The following is a 21,365-nucleotide window of genomic DNA, read 5'->3' as shown; positions in this document are numbered from 1 at the left end:
GGAGATAATTGAATTTGTGTGAGATTTTGAGGATTATTTAGGTTACAACTCTTTGACCACAGTTTATTTTCAGGTCATGTGGTACACCTGTGTGTATGAACATATAAAAGCTGGTTAATTTTGGATACCTTTTAGCTCACAACCTAAGGAAAATATTTGATTTTCTCCTTTTATGGTCTGGACTCAGTTCCAATATGCATGGCCTTATACTTTATTCTCATCTTATGACTCTTGTATAATAATAGCAAAGACCTAGTAATAAAATCACTTGGAGAATGTTTAAATACCAGGAATCTTGATTAAATTTGAACCCATTGTCTGTGTATGTTTATCTTAATAAGAAAATCATTTTTACAATAAATGATTCTTCAAGCTCTTGAATGTGTGCCTGATCCTAGTCCAAAACAGTGTCCCTGTTTTTTGTGAAGTCCTGTCTTGCAGTCTTCAGACTTATTCCATACACACGCCCAAGGCAACATTCAATAGATTGTTCAAGTGAAGATAAAATAAAAATCTTTCCTTTGAAATATGCAGATAATTAAGGCAAAATCAGGCCTCTAAAGAGAGCTTTCTTCTCCCTTGATACATGTGATTCATGTTGGTGATGTTTTGCCTAATAATTGTGGCAGATAATAATTTGTGAGTCCCAGGGCAAATGAAGGGCAAAGTATGGAGGGCTGGGCATCAAAGAGAAGACCTTATGAACAGCCCAGGAGGCCTTCTCTAAAGAGGGAGTCTCTGTGGATAAGAAAACCATGCACCCCATGAATATATGCCCAGGGCGTGGTCCCACGTTGGAGGACCCAGAAGCCAATCTGAGCAGCCCTCAAGGGGAATCGGTGGTCAGAGGTCTGAGCTAAGGGTGGGACACAGCAGATGGGAGGTTGGACTGTACAGCCCAAAAGTCATGTATGGGCCCCACCAGGCTACAGAACCAGGTGAATATGGAAACTTGTTCTCAGGCTGGGTCCCAGCCAGGCAGCAGGGGGTCAGCATGCTATGAGTTGGGAACAGCATTTCAAGATCCTGGAGGGGAAAGCAGGTACATACAAAAAGGGTACGAACACGTGCATTTGGATAACAGGAGAAGTGTTTATTGTCCTCTGCCTTGGTTGTTTTTCGGCTTGGTTGGGAGTTCCTCCCCAGAATAAGATATTCATTCTTTCAGTCATGCAGTGTTTACTGAGTGCCCCCTGTATGCTGTGCTGGACACTAAAAATAATAACAAACGAGGCTGGCCTCCCCAGAGTTCCTCCTATAGTGAAGATACAGGTAAACAAGAGCTACCTACAGTGTAGCATGTTTGTTCTACAAAAGAGAGACATGCAGAGTGCTTCAGTGAAAATACAGGCACGTCACCTAACCCAGTTTCTTTCTTTTTTTTTTTTAAACATCGTTATTGGAGTATAATTGCTTTACAATGGTGTGTTAGTTTCTGCTTTATAACAAAGTGAATCAGTTATACATATACATATGTTTCCATATCTCTTCCCTCTTGCATCTCCCTCCCTCCCACCCTCCCTATCCCACCCCTCTAGGTGGTCACAAAGCACCGAGCTGATCTCCCTGTGCTATGCGGCTGCTTCCCACTAGTTATCTATTTTACATTTGATAGTGTATATATGTCCATGCCACTCTCTCACCCTGTCACATATCACCCCCCCCCTCCCCATATCCTCAAGTCCATTCTTTAGTAGGTCTGTGTCTTTATTCCCATCTTGCCACTAGGTTCTTCATGACCCTTTTTTTTTTCCCCTTAGATTCCATATATATATGTGTTAGCATACTGTATTTGTTTTTCTCTTTCTGACTTCACTCTGTATGACAGATTCTAACTCCATCCACCTCACTACAAATACCTCCATTTCATTTCTTTTTATGGCTGAGTAATATTCCATTGTATATATGTGCCACATCTTCTTTATCCATTCATCCGATGATGGACACTTAGGTTGCTTCCATGTCCTGGCTATTGTAAATAGAGCTGCAATGAATATTTTGGTACATGACTCTTTTTGTATTATGGTTTTCTCAGGGTATATGCCCAGTAGTGGGGTTCCTGTGTCTTATAGTAGTTCTATTTTTAGTTTTTTAAGAAACCTCCATACTGTTCTCCATAGTGGCTCTATCAATTTACATTCCCACCAATGGTGCAAGAGGGTTCCCTTTTCTCCACACCCTCTCCAGCATTTATTGTTTCTAGATTTTTTGATGATGGCCGTTCTGACTGGTGTGAGATGATACCTCAATGTAGTTTTGATTTGCATTTCTCTAATGAGTAGTGATGTTGAGCATTCTTTCATGTGTTTGTTGGCAATCTGTATATCTTCTTTGGAGAAATGTCTATTTAGGTCTTCTGCCCATTTTTGGATTGGGTTGTTTGGTTTTTTGATATTGAGTTACATGAGCTGCTTGTAAATTTTGGAGATTAATCCTTTGTCAGTTGCTTCATTTGCAAATATTTTCTCCCATTCTGAGGATTGTCTTTTCACCTTGTTTATATTTTCCTTTGCTGTGCAAAAGCTTTTATTTTTATTAGCTCCCACTTGTTTATTTTTGTTTTTATTTCCCTTAAATTAGGAGGTGGGTCAAAAAGGATCTTGCTGTGATTTTTGTCATAGAATGTTCTGCCCATTTTTTCCTCTAAGAATTTTACAGTGTCTGGCCTTACATTTAGGTCTCTAATCCATTTTGAGTTTATTTTTGTGTATGGTGTTAGGGAGTGTTCTAATTTCATTCTTTTACATGTAGCTGTCCAGTTTCCCCAGCACCACTTATTGAAGAGGCTGTCTTTTCTCCATTGTATATTCTTGCCTCCTTTATCAAAAATAAGGTGACCATATGTGTGTGGGTTTATCGCTGGGCTTTCTATCCTGTTCCATTGATCTATATTTCTGTTTTTGTGCCAGTACCATACTGTCTTGCTTACTGTAGCTCTGTAGTATAGTCTGTTGAAGTCAGGCAGCCTCATTCGCCCAGCTCCGTTTCTCTTTCTCAAGATTGCTTTGGCTATTCGGAGTCCTTTGTGTTTCCATACATAATTGTGAAATTTTTTGTTCTAGTTCTGTGAAAAATGCCATTGGTAGTTTGATAGGCATTGCATTGAATCTGTAGATTGCTTTGGGTAGTATAGTCATTTTCACAATGTTGATTCTTCCAATCCAAGAACATGATATATCTCTCCATCTGTTTGTATTATCTTTAATTTCTTTCATCATGTCTTACAGTTTTCTGCATACAGGTCTCTTGTCTCCTTGAGTAAGTTTATTCCTAGGTATTTTATTCCTTTTGTTGCAGTGGTAAATGGGAGTGTTTCCTTAATTTCTCTTTCAGATTTTTCATCATTAATGTATAGGAATGCAAGAGATTTCTGTGCATTAATTTTACATCCTGCTACTTTACCAAATTCATTGTTTAGTTCTAGTAGTTTTCTGGTAGAGTCTTTAGGATTCTGTATATATTGCATCATGTCATCTGCGAAGAGTGACAGCTTTACTTCTTTTTTCCGATTTGGATTCCTTTTATTTCTTTTTCTTCTCTGTTGGCTGTGGCTAAAACTTCCAAAACTATGTTGAATTATAGTGGTGAGAGTGGGCAACCTTGTCTTGTTCCTGATCTTAGTGGAAATGGTTTCAGTTTTTCACCATTTAGAATGATGTTGGCTGTGGGTTTGTCATATATGGCCTTTATTATGTTGAGGTAAGTTCCCTCTATGCCTACTTTCTGGAGGGTTTTTATCGTAAATGGGTGTTCTTATCCTTCAATTTATTAATATGGTGTATCACATTGATTGATTTGCATATACTGAAGAATCTTTGCATTCCTCGCATAAAGCCCACTTGATCATGGTGTATGATCCTTTTAATGTGCTGTTGGATTCTTTTTGCTAGTATTTTGTTGAGGATTTTTGCATCTATATTCATCAGTGATATTGACCTGTAGTTTTCTTTCTTTGTGACATCTTTGCCTGATTTTGGCATCAGGGTGATGGTAGTCTTGTAGAATGAGTTTCGGAGTGTTCCTCCCTCTGCTATATTTTGGAAGAGTTTGAGAAGTATAGGTGTTAGCTCTTCTCTAAATGTTTGATAGAATTCACCTGTGAAACCATCTATTCCTGGGCTTTTGTTTGTTGGAAGATTTTTAATCACAGTCTCAATTTCAGTGCTTGTGATTGGTCTGTTTATATTTTCTGTTTCTTCCTGCTTCAGTCTCGGAAGGTTGTTCTTTTCTAAGAATTTGTCCATTTCTTCCAGGTTTCCCATTTTATTGGCATAGAGTTGCTTGTAGTAATCTCACATGATCCTTTGTATTTTTGCAGTGTCAGTTGTTACTTCTCCTTTTCCATTTCTAATTCTATTGATTTGAGTCTTCTCCCTTTTTTCTTGATGAGTCTGGCTAATGGCTTATCAATTTTGTTTATCTTCTCAAAGAACCAGCTTTTAGTTTTATTGATCTTTGCTACTGTTTCCTTCATTTCCTTTTCATTTATTTCTGATCTGATCTTTATGATTTCTTTCCTCTGCTAACTTTGTGGGGTTTTTTTGTTCTTCTTTCTCTAATTGCTTTAGGGGTAAGGTTAGGTTGTTTATTTGAGATGTTTCTTGTTTCTTGAGGTAGGATTGTATTGCTATAAACTTCCCTCTTAGAACTGGTTTTGCTGCATCCCATAGGTTTTGGGTTGTCATGCTTTCATTGTCATTTGTTTCTAGGTGATTTTGATTTCCTCTTTTATTTCTTCAGTGGTCTCTTGGTTATTAAGTAGTGTATTGTTTCGCCTGCATGTATTTGTATTTTTTACAGATTTTTTCCTGTAACGAAAATAAATGAATAAATAAAATAAAGTTATTAAAATAAAAAATAAACAATTATTATTAAAAATAAAATATTTTAAAAGTAATAAAAAAAAGAAAAAGAAAGAAAGAAGAGAACAGCCAAACCAAAAAACAAATCCACCAATGATAAGAAGTGCTAATTACTAAAACAAAAACAAAAACAAAAAACAAAACAAAGAAAAAACACAGACAGACAGAACCCTAGGACAAATGTAAAAGCAAAGCTATACAGACAAAATCACACAAAGAAGCATACAAATACACACTCACAAAAAGAGAAAAAGAAAAAAAAAAAAAAAAATATATATATATATATATATATTGTTGCTCCCAAAGCCCACCGCCTCAATTTTGGGATTATGCATTGTCTATTCAGGTATTCCACAGATGCAAGGTACATCATATTGATTGTGGAGATTTAATCCGCTGCTCCTGAGGCTTCTGGGAGAGATTTCCCTTTCTCTTCTTTGTTCACACAGCTCCTGGGGTTCATCTTTGGATTTGGCCCCGCCTCTGCCTGTAGGTTGCCTGAGGGCATCTGTTCTTCGCTTAGACAGGACGGGGTTAAAGTAGCAGCTGATTAGTGGGCTCTGGCTCACTCAGGTCCAGGGGAGGGAGGGGTACGGAATGTGGGGCAAGCCTGCAGGGGCAGAGGCAGAGGCCGGCATAACGTTGCAGCAGCCTGAGGTGTGCCGTGTGTTCTCCCAGAGATGTTGTCCCTGGATCACGGGACCCTGGCAGTGGCAGGCTGCACAGGCTCCCGGGAAGTGAGGTGTGGATAGTGACCTGTGCTTGCACACAGGCTTCTTGGTGGCTGCAGCAGCAGCCTTAGCATCTCAAGCCCGTCTCTGGTGTCCACGCTGTTAGCCGCGGCTCATGCCCGACTCTGGAGCTTGTTTAGGCGGTGCTCTGAATCCTCTCTCCTCAGGCACCACGAAACAATGGTCTCTTGCCTCTTCGGCAGCTCCAGACATTTTCCCGGACTCCCTCCTGGCTAGCTGTGGCGCACCAGCCCCCTTCAGGCTGTGTTCACACAGCCAACCCCAGTCCTCTCCCTGGGATCTGAACTCCCAAGCTGGAGTCTCAGCTCCCAGCCCCCGCCCGCCCCAGCAGGTGAGCAGACAAGCCTCTTGGGCTGGTGAGTGCTGGTTGGCTCCGATTCTCTGTGCGGGAATCTCTCTGCTTTGCCCTCCGCACCCCTGTTGCTGTGCTCTCCCCTGTGGCTCCGAAGCTTCCCCCCCCCTCTGCCACACCCTGTCTCCGCCCGCAAAGGGCCTTCCTAGTGTGTGGAAACCTTTCCTCATTCACAGCTCCCTCCCAGAGGTGCAGGTCCCGTCCCTATTCTTTTGTCTCTGTTTTTTCTTTTTTCTTTTGCCTTTCCCAGGTACGTGGGGGAGTTTCTTGCCTTTTGGGAAGTCTGAGGTCTTCTTCCAGCATTCAGTAGGTGTTCTGTAGGAGTTGTTCCACATGTAGATGTATTTCTGATGTATTTGTGGGGAGGAAGGTGATCTCCACATATTACTCTTCCGCCATCTTGAAGGTCTCTCCCCGTAATACTGTTAAGCCGAGGACTTACTAAATATTGAGGAAATGGAACCTCAGAAAGCTTCATACTTGCTGCTCTGAACATCTGACACAGAATCCTCCTTCACCAATATTGGTCCCTAAACCCGGGTCTCTACCTGAGTCCTTCAGAGAAACTTAACTGAGAGGGAAGAGGTGAATAGCAAGGCACTATCAGGTCAGAGAACCATAGTCATAGACAATTACTTTTAACACAATTTCAGCCACTTAACTTGTTCAAGAGGATCTTGGAGGGCTGCCATGTATACCCAGAAGTCATTTCCAAGGGAATTTCTGCAGGTGGACACGAACAGCCAAACAATGTTTTGAAACAAATCAGTTCTTTTCTTGGGAAACTATATACTTCATCATATTCCAGTTTCTTTAAAAACTGGTCATTACAGACTGAATTATATGTTAACAGTTACTCATTATCTTCAAATGAAGCTGATCCTAAATATCCCAGATAGTCAAGCATCTTTTAGACATGTTTTGTAAAATTCTGATATAATGAACCCTGTAATATAATCATAATTATACCTAATAAATTTATAAAGGCAATTCATTTTAATATTTTTACTCATCTATTTTGTAATTATTAAGTTTTAAGAATATTATGTTTACCTCTTAAGTATGATTAATGTTGACCAGGGGAGATAGAGTCAAAGAGTAGATGTTTGTTGTTTTTATTTTATTCCTATTTAATTTGTGTCTTTTATAAACTCCAGGAAATTATTTTGAATCAAATGGTGTTTTATTAATAAATAAATATACTTATTATGTATTTATGATGAATTTAATAGATGAATCATGGCAAAGGCCTTAAGTTTCTTTAGTTCAGAATTCCTTAAAGACTAAATCCAGCACCACCATAATCTGTTTTATTTCTAAACATAAGCATACTAGAAGTTTCAGAGTTAATACCCAAGTTTTAGTCAGTATTATTAAGTAACTCCTTCCTAAGAATCAGTTATAACTGGTGTGTGTGAGGTTCCTGATGTACAGTCAAGATTTTAAATCTTGAAAGGAAAAGAATATTTTAGAGCTTTATGTATTAGTCTCTTCCTGGTATTTGTTCTTGCCAGGAATTCTGGTGGAAAACATGGACATAAAAATTGATTTATGTGAAAAAAATAATTTTAATGTCATCTTCTCTTTACTTTCAACAGCATTTTTCTTTTTTTTTTTTTTTTTTTAGCATTTTTCTTGAATATAAAAATTATAATCACTGTAAATGTTAAAATACAGAAAGTGTTAAAAAAATTAAAATCACCTAAAATTATGTCACCACAATGTAACTACTGTTTGTACAATATTTTGGTGTATATTTTTCTTGTCTTTTTCCTCTATTAAAAAGTGTGTGTGTGTGTTTGTGTGTGTGTAAGGAACGTGTACATAACATAAAAATTTGGATCATACTTGCAAACAATTTTGTAACCAGCTTTTTTACTTGCTTAATAATATATTGAGAGCATTTGTATTTGCTTGACAAGAGTTGTGAATATTTTTAGGAACTATTCTAAATTTGCTCTTGTTCAGCAAAGAACTATTCATTGAAAGCATTATTTTTAATGGGCACAGAATATTTAAATACTATCGTGTATGTAACCAATTGCTTACTGTTGCTCATATAAAGATGACTTTTTTCTCCCATAAACAGCACAGCAGTGAGAAAGTATCTTTGTACATAGATTTTGTATACATTTTCAAGGCTATAGAAATGTATTGCAAAATTATTTTTCATCAAACTATACAAGAATGCCCTTACCTCCAACCCTGGACATTGTCTATTATCATTTTCTTAGTCCTGCACCCTTTATATGCTTTTTAAAAAGGTTATTTAATGGCTTGATAAAAATGGAGTTATTTTTAGCAAATGGAGAAATTGTCATTAATGATGCAATATATCAGTGTCAAATTAAATTCTTACTTGAAGTAAAGCCATTTATTTAAAGGCTCTGGATGATCTGCTGTAGCTGTACTTCTGTTTTTAGAAATATAAGGATTACCTTATTTAAAGATTGAGGAGCCGGACGTTGAAATGTGCTTGATGGAGTCAACTAATTGACTTTTCGTCAGTGGAATTTTTATCCCAATCCTCTGTGTTCTGGGGAAAAATGTTGGTTGTTCTCAACATGGGGTCATTTAAGGCCATGAGTTATTTGGTTTAATGGGATTTATATGGTTGGATAGGGAAGGGATTAATTCTTTATGGAACTTTTTTGTTGTAAGGTGGAAGGTAAAAGGTAAAAGTTTCACTTAAGAAAATCCATAACTGAGCCATGGTGCCTGTTTGTTTACTTGAGAGCTGTATGTTTTCAAGTGGAAGCAAGCACTTTTTCAAACGAATTCATTTATTCACAAATAGAAACAAAAAGTGGAGAATGTCTTGGTTGGCTTGGGGGAAGCTGCAGGGTTTATTTAAAGTTCGTATTTATTGCTGAGGTGCAAAACTGTTAAATGGCATTTGGATCCAGGGGAAAGATATACTATAGAAATTACTTTTCAAAGGGGCATTGGAATAGAAGGACAGGAGTTATCTGAGTTCATTTCTAGATGACATGCTATTCTACTTTTCTTTCTGTCTTTCTTTGATTCAGTTGAACAAACACATGTTGAATGCCCGTCCCTCAAGGTAGAGCTGTCCCTTCTCCTTTTCAGATTGATTTGGCAACTTGCTATGCCCAGCTTCAGTGGGCCCACTGTATTTGTTTCCTTGAGCTGCTGTTAAAAAAGTTACCACAAACTAGTGGCTGAAAGCAGCAGAAGTTTATTCTCTCATAGTTCTGGAGGCCAGAAGTCTGAAATCAAGGTGTCTTCAAGACCACACGTCCTCCAGGCTGGAGAGAAGAACCCGTGCCTTGCCTCTTCCAGCTTCTGGTGACTGCCAACACTCCTTGACTTGTGGCCGCATCACTCCAATCTCTGCCTCAGTGGTCACATTGCCTCCCCTTTCATCTGTGTCAAATCTCCCCCTGCCTCCCTTTTATAAGGACACTTGTGATAGCATTTTGGGCCCCCTGGGAAGATCCAAGAGAATCTCTCCATCTTCAAGATCCTTAACTTAATCACATCTGCAAAGTCCTTTTTTGCTATATAAGGTAATGCCTATAGGTTTCAGATATTAGGATATAGGTATCTTTTGTGGGCCGTGATTCAGCCTGTGATACCCAGGACCTTAAATATACCTGATCTCGTGTACATCCCCCTGTCTGCTCTCTACCAGAACATGAGGCATAGGTCCAGAAACAAAAAATTATTTGCCAAAGTTTTGACCCAACTTGCCTGGGAGAAGAGTTGACTCCATAATTGAGCTAGCATATCTGGGATAGGTAGTCTGGTAAGCTTTGAAGACCACCCTCTAGCCAGGGAGACTAGACAGCAGATCTAAAGATGCGGGGCTGAGCAGACCAGCAAACAAAGAGCTGCCCTTCCTTGGTTCACCCCAACTGAATGGGTGAGTGGATGGAAAGCCATCTTCTTGGGTGATGGGCACATCCTCCTTGAGTATTTGGAACTCCACAGCCGACCTGAGCTCCCTGGTGATCCTCCCCACTAAATCTTTCAGTCCCTCATCATCTTTAGAAGGAGCTTTTTGCCACTTGCTCTGAAACAAGGTCTTCTAGGGACTCCCCCTCTCTCTCGTCCCCTCCCTGCAACCCTGGGAGTTTTTCCTCTGTAGCCAATGTAACAGCTAATCCATTCCAGTTGCGTAAGAATTTAGAAACAATGAGGCTATTTAAAAGCCCACTGGCCTCCCTCCAGTAGCTGCTCAAGGTGTTTACTCTGGAAAAGGTACTGAGTTCTATATCCATTCTTTGTGTAAATTCTCCTTTACTTGCCGTGTTCCTTAAGAAGGACCCTTTCCTGTGGGCTCTGTGGGGTGAGGTAATGTTCTTCCAGGAGACAACTGAACCATGAAGTATCTTGTAAATGAGACCTCAGAAGGCCAGCCAGAGAATTTGAGGAGAGGAGACTTTGGCATGGCAGTGAAAGCGTTTTGTTTTTTGTTTGCTTTTTGGTTTTTTATCAGTTAGCTGTGGGTGGAGCTTTGAGATCATTGCAAAAAGAGTGGCCAGTTCCCTGCTCCCTGACTTTTAAAAGAAGTAACTATTTGTCCCTTTAATTTTTTCTGGAGTCATTTGGATTGTGCCACATACCTCATTTATTCCCGTTTAATAATCAATTACCTCGATCAAACTGCTATTAAACATGACTGGCTGGGCCAGTGTTTTCTGCTCTGCAGGTCATAGTTGTACCATCTACATAAAATAAGCCAGCCGCTGGCCCTAATGCCAGATCTGAGGAAGTATTTCCGAGACAGTTCAAGGAGCAGTCCCCCTTCCCCCAATCCTGTTTAAAATTGGGAAAATTCAGGATACTCCAATGTCATTTTTCTGAAATGCCACTTAACTTGTTCAGAAATCCAGAGCTCAGGAAAAGTAAGCAGTGAGATGAGCTCCTACCTACACTGTCAACCTCTTTAGAGATTAAGGTCACAATTACCCTCCTCTTTGCATTAGCCCCCACCAACATCCTTCACATAATTAGACCATTATGATGAAATTAGTACCCAAGGTAGAATGAATATTTTAGTAGTAAGGATAGTAGTGAAATCGGAGAAACATCATGTACTGAGGACATCTGTCATGTGTCCTTTTACTGAAAAGATCCTGGGAGAACCGGAGTTAAACCAATGAAAGATGATACAAGTTGATATAAGCTGTCTTTTAATTTCATTTTTGGTATGAGCATTTCATATCGCAAGCCCCTTGTTGCTATTCCCTTTAAAATATAACCAAAGGAAATATTGAAAGGGATGGTTGGCAGGAGTGGAAAGATCATAGAACACATAAAGGCCTGCAGAGGAGAGGTGTTTCACCCACCGGGGAAGCCACCATGTTGTTTCTTCATCCTTCTTTAATGCTAACACTTAGGTCCCTGTAGTTGACTCATCTTATCATAGATAACTGAACAACACGCCCATGACAGCCTGAGGGGGGTCTGCAGGTCCGTTTTTCTCTGCCGATCTGTTTTACGACATAGAAGGCAGGAATGCACATCATTGCACTAGAAGCTTGCTTTGACACTGCCTTGGGTGGAGGGACTGTGTGTGTGGACACTGAGAAATGGGCATGGAAAGACACAGAGAGAGACAGATGAAGAGGAACAGAGAAGCAGAGAGAGAGAGGAAGAGAGACCCAGTCACAGCCATTGTGGGAGACTGAGACATGGACCAGCCTACTCACGGATGGACTCTCTTCTCCCACTGGCATGGCTTGTCTGCCTTGGCTTTCCATGCGAGGCCTTGGTACTGATGAATGGAGGGCTGCTTCCTGCCTCAGTCTGGGCTGGTTAGAATGCCCTTCATGCTTTCATCAGTTTTTAGCCTGGTCAGGAATAAATATTTGATGAGTTTCTCCTTCAAACACCAATTGTTGCCATTGTGAAGAAGCTATCTTGAAACGTGACCTAATGTGCTGTTCGTCTGCTTTAAATTATTTGGGACTAAAGATTCATGTGTCTGCCTATCTGTGTGATTTCAACTTTTTTTTTTCCCCCTTTTGAAATTTACATTCTTTTTTATTTACACAAGCAGCACATGAATGCAGGAATATATTCCCATAATAAAAAAGTCCAGGACAGAGATAACAGGAAAGATATCTTGACTTTCAGCCCCAAGCTTTGTTCCCTCCCCAGAAGTAAGCAGAGTCATAAATTTGCAAGGTTCTTTCCAAACTTTTTAATAATTTATTTGTATGTACGAATATTTACCTAGAAAAATATATAGTTTTGCCTTGTGTGTGTGTGTGTGTGTGTTTACTACACTGTTCATGTCATTCTGTGGCTGTGTATTTAGGTAAGTGGTGTCACACTGTTCCTATTCCATATCATTGCATGGCTTGCTGCAAAAACGTGGTTTTCATGTAATGGTATGTGTTAGATACTTTTCACGTTCAGCTTCACATCATCTTGTAATGTGTGCATGTATTAGACTTTGCTCCTTAGTGAATCACATTGATTGTTTTCAGTGTGGAAACATCCCCAATTATTCTTTCAGTAACTTTCTGGAATAGATTGGTTTATATTTTACCAGAGGTTTTTCTCTGTGACAATAAGCTCTAGGGTTGGTTGGTTTCTTATTAACCCTTTGTGGTATCGTTGTCAGGGTCTGATAAGGGACTTGTGAAATGAGTTGGGTAGTAACTTTATTTTATTTTATTTTTTTATGTCCTAGAAAAATGTAGGTACACAGGATTTACCTTTTCCTAGAAGATTTGGTAGAACTCACCTGTAAAACCATCTGGGCCTAATCTTTTACTATTTTTTTCAATTTCTCCCAAGATCACTGGTCTGTTTAAGCGTCCTGCTCATTTGTTGAGCCAAATTTATTTTAACTTTGAAAAACATCCACTTTAAGTTTTCAAATATTTTGGTTAAAGTTATACATAGTATCTCTTACGGTCAGTGTTCACCTTCTCTCTGTATTTACACTCTACCTTTCATCATGGATATTGTGAGTTTATGGTTCTTCCTCATCCTCCTTCCTACCCCAACTCTCTCTCTGCCTCTCTCCCCAACACCTGCCAAATTTTATCTAATATATGCATATTCCGAAAATAATTAACTTTTACCAGTCATTGTTTTACTATTTGGGGTTAGGTTTTAATGTATATATAGTACTCCCATCTTTCGTTTCTAAGAAGTTTATAATTTCTGCTTTGACTATTCTGCTCGTCAAGAATTATTTAGAAGTGTGTATGTTTATGTTTAATTCCTATGTGTGTAGGTTTTACACACTCTCTGTCGTTAATTTATAAGTTGGCCTAGTCATGGTCAGTAAGCATGGCCACTATAATTTCTGACTCTTGAAAAGTACTGAGATTTTCTCTGTGGCCTAATCATGATCAGATTTTGAGATTGTTATATGTGTTTGGGGAAGCCGGGTACAAAGAGAGAATGAAGGAAAGATATATGTGTGTGGGGGGATGCTAAACTCATTAAGTAATATATTTAAATTATGTTAACTTAGGTCATTTAAATTGTTTTGGTTAAATTTGTGTGATTTTCAAATCCTCAATATTCTTCCATTAATTTCTGAGAATCATTATCTCCTAATATGTTTATGACTTTGCCTGTTTCTCTTTGTATTTTCAGTTTTTCGATCTATGTTTTGATGCTGTGTGGTCACATATCTAATATTAATGACTTAAATAATTTTGATCACCCCTTCTCTTAATATGACTTATCACTGTCTCTTGCTTTTTTCCTTGATGTCTATTTTGTCTAATATTATTAGTGTTACATCTGTTCCTTTCCCAGCATGTGCCTGTTATCTATTCTTTTCATCCCTTCATTTTCAAACTTCCTATATAGTTTTTATTTTATAAATATTTCTGGTAAACAACTATAATGTTGCCTAATTTGACAGCCTCTGTCTTTTATAAGTGGATTTAACCAATTCATAATTATTATAGTTAGTAATATATTGTCATTTTACTTTGTGTTTTCCAGTTATTGTGTGTTCTTCGTTTTTTCCCCTCCCTTCCCGCATCTTTTATCTGTTTCCTTTTTAAAGGAGGCTCACGTTTCTTCATTCTATTTTTTCCCGCATTTATCTGCAAGTTATACTTTCCATTTAAAATTTTCTATTAGGAAAATTCTTAAATTTTTAACACTCATAATTGATCTTCTATTTTTCTGCCAATATCTAGAGTTTTAACTACCTATATTGCACTCCCTAAAATGTTTTTTACGTCCCTTTGTTCCGTATTTCCTTCCCTCCAGCACCTACCTGTGTTGATATAATCTGGAATTTGGATGCTAGATTGTAATTTCTATATCTTTTTCTTTTCATTTTTTTCTTTTTGTATAATACATAAGACTTAAGAGTAAAATTTGTCTCTTTTTTAAACGTTTTTCTTCTTTCTTTCTTCCTTTCTTCCTTCCTTTCTCCTTCCTTTCCCCTTCCTTCCTTCCTTCCTTCCAACCTTACTTCCCATATCTCTTATTTTTCTATATTTCTTTTTCTTATTGACAGAATATATAATACATTAACTCTTTCAGAGTAGGTTATTAAACCTTTTTGATACCTTGAAAGTCTGTAAATATATCTTCTCCTAACAATTAAACCATTATTTCATTGGTCACAGAGTTTCTAGTCCACAGTTACTTTCCCTCAAAACTTTGCAGTTATTGCTCCGTTGTCTTCTCATGTGTAATACTCTGATGGTGTGCCTGATTCCATGCTGATTGCCATTCAATTCTAAATTGTCTTTTCTCCATGCATCTCTGAGAAATTTCATAACTTCTCTTCATATTGTTTGTTCTTAGTCACCTCAAGGAATGTTTAGGTGTGTGTATCTTTTTCCCCCATTTATACCTACTGCATCACTGGATTTTTTCACACTGAGAGTACAAATATTCAGATTTCAGAAATGTTCTACTATTCCTTTAATTGTTCCCATCTTTCCATTGGCTTTACTTTCTCTCCTTCTAATAGAAGACATCCTTCTATAAGGTGGTTTTTGAATCTTCTGTTTCCATTTTCCATCTCTCTAAATTTTTCAGTCATGCTTTCTGTTTCTTTTTGTGTTGTATTCTGTGAGAATTCCTTGACTCAGCACTTCATATGAATTCTCTCTACAGTGCAGGTCACCTATTTATTAGGAGTTTGACTATAACAATCTTTTTAAAATTTCTAGAATCTGTAGTTAATTGTGTTTTGGGACGAGAACGCACTCTTTCCTCCCTCTGAGGATATCAGCCATCCTTAAGTCAAAGTCAGATTCTGTTTGTCCTGTTAACTCTATATTCTTGGGTGTAAGTTCTTCTATTTACTGTGTTTGGTGTCTGCCTTCTGTGTTCTTTGCATTGCTCAAATATTTGGTGATTCTAATTGGTGATCCTTTTCATTTAAGACGCCCTGTTTACAGCTATTGCATGCACACCATGGTGCAGGATGCTAAGAAGGGTGGGTAAAAGGAACACCCAGTTCTTCCTAAGTGTAGGCAGCCACTCTGGACAATGCCAGTCTCCCTTCAATGTCATACTCACTGCCTATGCTACAAAGCAGACATTCTGTTGTTCACTGCATGGCCCAAGGGAGGAGGGGGTGAGAGAGGGCTAAAGAGAGGACCAAGAGAAATAAAAATTACAGCTACTCCTACTTGATTCTACAGCCCCATCACCTGTCGACTCCCCCTGGCCATGAGCTCATCTTGTAGTGGAGGCTTGTAGAACCTCTCACTCTTTGCAGCAGTCCTCTGCTATATGTAGGTTTAGGTGTGTGGTTTCTTTCTTTTATCTGATGACATCAGATTTTATATATACATAATTATTTTATAGGATTTGAAGAGGAAGGGGGAAGCTTCCCAAACAACCACCAAATGATCACCAAACAACCAGGAGAAGGGAATTCAGGGTCAGATGAAGGGAAGAAGAAAAAAAAAAAGACAATTTATGGACTTAGTCCATGTGTATGAAGAAAAGCTTTTGCAAACACGTAAATATCAAATGACTAACCTTTGATCTTCACTTGTTTTTTAATTGTGTTCACTAATGAGATACCCTTTTTCATTTTCAGGTCTTAAATATAATCATGGCCAAACCTTATGAATTTAATTGGCAGAAGGAAGTTCCTTCGTTTTTGCAAGAAGGAGCAGTTTTTGACAGATATGAAGAGGTAAAGAAGTGTTATTAATCGTTTCTCTCAAAACATTCTTATAATTATTTCATTTTAATCACAGTATTGAGTAAATAGTCTTTGACATAAGTAAGAACATCCTGGAGATTTATAAGTTGGAATAGTTGGAAAGAGTCAAAGTTATGAGATATAATAATAATGATAATGATACTATAATTTACTGAGCACTCTCCCTGTGCCAGACATAATAATAATGATGATACTATAAATTATTATGTGCTTACTGTGTGCCAGACAACTTTCTAAGCACTTCCTGTGTGTTATTTGTTCAATTCCTTATAATAACCTTATAAGATTGTTGCCATTATTATGCTTGTTTTACAGATGAGTTTCATGGAGTAATAGTTTTTGCCTAATGAAGTGCTTCTGGCAGGCTTTCCTCGTAACACTTTCTATTTGTCATAAATGTAGTAGTGATTGGACTTTGTGCTGGTCACGTGCTTTGCTCATCTCGTTTATAGACATCAGTTTGACCAAAGCTTTGCGTGCCTCTGCTTCTATTATTTATTGCTTGTGGCCTTGCAAGGTGGCAATGGCTCCTGGCTTTTTAGAAACCAGGGGTTTAGGGCCACCAGTCTGTTCAGAAGGTTTAGGACGGAGAGTGGAATCCTCCTTTGCATTGTTAACGTGTTGTTTTTCTTAAGAGTTTACTTGAATTTGAGGTGACTTGTGGAGGGGTGTGTGATGATACTGTGTTGCCTCTAAGGCGAAGTAAGATGCAAAACTTGTTCAGACTTCATGCAGAGTCACAGTTGGTTCCTTTCAAAATCAGTGGAATGTATGTGGCTCATCGTGGTGGCCTCCCAGGGGTTCAGATCATCAGGCCTTTTCGTGAGGTCTGTGGGCTGACACAACTCACTAACTGGTTGACTTGGTTTTTCCAAAATGTGTATCATAATATTCTCTAGATTTATACCATAGTTGTTTTGTGTAAACAGAATTGAGAAAGGCAAAGGATGGACCCAAATGTGGTCAGTATTCTTCATATTGAGTTAAAGTATTGTGGTGACAGCTATCTATACTACTGAAACTTTACTGCTTCCCTGAAAGAACAGCATTCTGCTATAAGAAGAAACAAAACAATTTTCTACCACCTGGAGGCAACCGCTGGTAACTCTTTTGCAGTTCTTCTAGTCTTTTTTCTGATTGTTTTTCCTCTTCCATAGTTGTCGTCATAGAGTAATCTTGAAAATACAAATCAGAACCTCTTCTTCCTCTATTTAAAACGCTTCCATGACTCCCTCTTGTAGGATAAAGGCGACTCATCAGAATGAAATACAAGGTCTTCCATAATTTGGCTCCTGCCTAATTCTACAGCCTCATTCCCCACCAGTTTTCTACAAACACTCTCTGCTTTAACCCTAATAATACACTTAAAATCCCCCAATAAACTATTCTATTTCAAGCTTTGTGCTTACTGCTGCCTTTTCCTGAAAAGCACTTATCCCTCCTTGTTTGACTGGAAAACTCCTATTTATCCTTCAGAACCCAGATGAGAAATCTTTACTCTTTGATATCTCCCTTGACCCATTTGATAAGAATTGATCACTCCTTTGTGCTACCACTAAACTACCCTTGCACATACTACACTGCACTCACATTTCATTTAATGTTTTTGTCTTTCCTAGTATACTCTTGAGTTTCTTGAGGTCAAGGACCATATTTTACTTATCTTTTTCTCTCCAGGGACTAGCAGAATGCCTACAGTGGCCAAATTCACTGTAAATATCTAGTATCAAAAGGGATTTTAAAGGACATGGAAGCAACCTAAGTGTCCATCAACAGATGAATGGATAAAGAAGATGTGGCACATATATACAATGGAATATTACTCAGTCATAAAAAGAAACAAAATTGAGTTATTTGTAGTGAGGTGGATGGACCTAGAGTCTGTCATACAGAGTGAAGTAAGTCAGAAAGAGAAAAACAAATACTGTATGCTAACACATATATATGGAATAAAAAAAAATGGCTATGAAGAACCTAGGGGGAGGACAGGAAGACGCAGATGTAGAGAATGGAATTGAGGACAGGGGGAGGGGGAAGGGTAAGCTGGGATGAAGTGAGAGAGTGGCATGGACATATATACACTACCAAATGTAAATAGATAGCTAGTGGGAAGCAACCGCATAGCACAGGGAAATCAGCTTGGTGCTTTGTGACCACCTAGAGGGGTGGGATAGAGAGGATGGGAGGGAGACGCAAAAGGGAGGAGATATGGGGATATATGTATAACTGATTCACCTTGTTATAAAGCAGAAACTAACACACCATTGTAAAGCAATTATACTCAAAGATGTTGTTAAAAAAAAAAGGGATTTTAGATACAATTGATTCCAACTCAGTTTGGTTTTATTATAATTTGTTCATTTTCTTGATAATTGAAATGGTGAGAGGTCCTTGAGACCTGTGTGGAAATCTGTACTTCAACACATTCAAAATATTAGGGTAAATCATATCAAATTTTCATCTTTTAAATTAAAAATTATCAATATCAACAATTTGATAGAGTTCAAGCCGAATGCAAGGAAAGTGCACTTGACTACTTTTGTCCACTTTACACAACTTGGCAAAGAAGGCCAAGGGCTAACTTAGAGGCATTTCCAAGCCTTTTCTCCCAGGTAAGTCAGGTCTAGGTTGAGTACCAGCGCCACCGTTATGATGGCCATTGCCCTTCATTATAAGCTGGCGAGTGACATCTCTCCTTGAATCTGCTAGAGTATCCCAAAAGATTTGCGGTTTTCTGAGGCAGTTTCCCAGGCTCTGGAAATCTATAGGATAATTAAAAAATACTTCCTGGCTTCCACTTCCTCAGAGAAGGTCATTTTGAAGAGATTAAATGTAATCACTGGCTGAGTATCTCTTCTGCTGTCATATAAGCAGAAACCAATTAGAGAAAGAGTACTTTTTTTTGATAAAGTGAAATGTGATTTGATGAACTGGAGGTTTATCATCATTGAATCATTTATATTTCTCATGATTTTTTTTTGGTTATTAATCATCATAACTCATTTATATTTAGAAAATACTGATGACTTGCACTTCTAAAGACATTTACTTTTCTTCCAGGTTCCTCTGAAAATGAGGTAAAGCTAGAAGGAAAGAAATCTTAACAAGTATTAAATACAATCTCGCTAAGCTTTCAACTTTCTTAAGTGCTATTTTACTAGGATTATAAGCAAAAAACTTTTAGCTTCATAAAGTAAATAATGTCTCTTCATAGAACATATCAAACTGGTGTTGACCTTAAAAATAAAACAGTTATTTTATCAGCAAAAATGGGTTTATTTAGGAATAGCAGAGGAGTTGCAATTTGGGACAAGCAAGCTATAGCAAAAGCCATAGACAAGTCCATAGAACAAAGGAGGGGAACATTATTGTAGAGAGAAAAAGGAGGAAGTCAGGAGGGGTTGTTTTGAACAAAAATCCATTGGAGAAAAGTGTGAGTTCAGGGAGCTGGTGGGTTACTCAGGGGCTGAGTTGCTGGGCTAGTCAGTATCTTGTGGGAGATGCCATGCACATCTTTTCCTTTTGGGGGCCTGTAATTGATGATTCTTTCCTATTGATGATTCTTCTCTGGGGTCTTCAGCTGACAATTCTTCCCGTAGTTGATGTCCAGTGGTACCTTGTGAGAGCTCCTCTTTCTGGCCTCCTGACTCCATTTTAGTAAGGTTTCTCTTTATTAATTTTCAAACCAGAAAGCCAAATAGTGTTTCAAATGGGGCTGTAGCCAGTTGTTCTTATTACAGTTGACCTTTGAACAACACAGGTTTGAACTGCGTGGTCCACTTTTATACGGATTTTTTTCAATAAATACCTACCACGGTACCGCACAATCCGCAGTTGGCTGAATCAGCGGATGTGGAACCATGGATATGGAGGGTTGACTGTAAAAGTTATATTCAGATTTTCAACTGCACTGGAGTTAGCAGCCCTAAAACCTTACGTTGTTCAAGGTTCAACTGTATTTCCCTATCCTGTAAGATTTAGTTCTTTGGAGTCACAACCATTACAATATTCAAGGCACCAAATATAAGCAGAGAAGGTTTGTTTCTACAGTTTTTTGCATGAACAGCAGGGAGAAATGACAGCTGACAGCAAGTGGGAGGAACAGGAATTAGAGAAAACACAACCTGATCATCCCAAAAGTGCCACGGCAAAGGGACCATTTGTGAAGGGGCATAAACGCCTTCAGCACCATATGGCAACTAACATTATCATGACAGTCTGAAGGATCGGGTAAACATTAAATTGTGTTCTACGTATCGGTTTAAAGAAGGCAGGGAAGTGTTTTAATCAGTGGGTGAGCATTCACTAGGTCAGAAAAAAATAGTATTTACTAGCCACTGTTTTAAAAATATGTATTATTTTGCCAATAAATGCAACTAGTGCAACTGTATTTAAGCATTATTTTATTATTTCTGCTGAGGGATTTCTTTTGAGGTGGCCCAAAATTTCAGGAACTGCAGCCTGCATTGTAGCCTCTGATTGTATTTTCCTGCCACTTTGAAAGCTGTTTTTATCTAACTTTACTTGACTTTTAAGTTACTTACATGAAAAATATATTTCGTTTCCTAAGTGGTACAACAAGTGATGTAAAAATCTTTAGACATTTTTCTATCACAGAGGAGAGAAACAGCAGTGCTTTTTAACACACATGCAGCCCAAATGTCTCTAACTCAACTGGCATCCTGACTTGCCTTTCATGTCCTTATTGAAGGGCTGAAGACCCCATCCCCTGGCTATTCAGGGCTCTCCCCAGCCTTTCCTAGAATTCCTAGGTGCCTACAGCTGCCTTGTGATCACTCAGCTCCTCAATGCCTTCTTACTTCTCTGTTCCCAGGGCTGTTCCCTGCTCTAGTTTATTTCTCTGCCTAAACCCATTATATCACCGAACCTCAGGAACAAGGATGTTGTGTGAAATAGGCTTTTATTAAAAATTTGGTGGTAGCAGAGGAGAATTACAGCGTGCAACAGGAGACAATAGATATCATGAGGAATAAATTTCAGAGGTCAACCGGGGCAACAGGTGTCTCTCTCATTGCCTTCTTTTTTGCCCCACTCTTCCACCAAGAAGCATGTTGCTGTTTCTTTTCTTTTTTGATCTCTCCCTCAGAATCGTTTTCTAATACACCCTTTTCCTTTTTCCCATATGCCTCTTATTCCAATTAAAAACAAACAGACAAAAAAAAAAAAAAACTCCCTCTCAAACCAAGGAGGAAAATGGGAAATTCTGGTCCCTTCTCATCCTGAGCAGTGTGGTT

The 21,365-nt window shown here is 38.4% G+C and overlaps 1 protein-coding gene across 14 annotated transcripts in view; it reads left to right on the top strand.

Moving 5' to 3' along the window:
• PLCB4 (phospholipase C beta 4) overlaps positions 1–21,365 on the top strand; it is a 414,289-nt gene that overhangs the window by 238,523 nt on the left and 154,401 nt on the right. For 9 of the 14 annotated variants that reach the window (XM_057529618.1, XM_057529619.1, XM_057529615.1 and 6 more), the window contains one exon: positions 15,982–16,080. In XM_057529618.1, coding sequence (XP_057385601.1) covers positions 15,997–16,080 — 84 coding nt within the window. In that variant the 5' untranslated portion in view covers positions 15,982–15,996. Of the gene's footprint in view, positions 1–15,743; positions 15,901–15,981; positions 16,081–21,365 lie in introns of all 14 variants that reach the window. The other 5 variants (XM_057529611.1, XM_057529610.1, XM_057529613.1 and 2 more) reach the window with 1 other exon arrangement.

This window comes from Balaenoptera acutorostrata, chromosome 15 (assembly GCF_949987535.1).
Source record: "Balaenoptera acutorostrata chromosome 15, mBalAcu1.1, whole genome shotgun sequence".
NCBI lineage: Eukaryota > Metazoa > Chordata > Mammalia > Artiodactyla > Balaenopteridae > Balaenoptera > Balaenoptera acutorostrata.
This window is presented reverse-complemented; position numbering and strand designations above follow the sequence as displayed.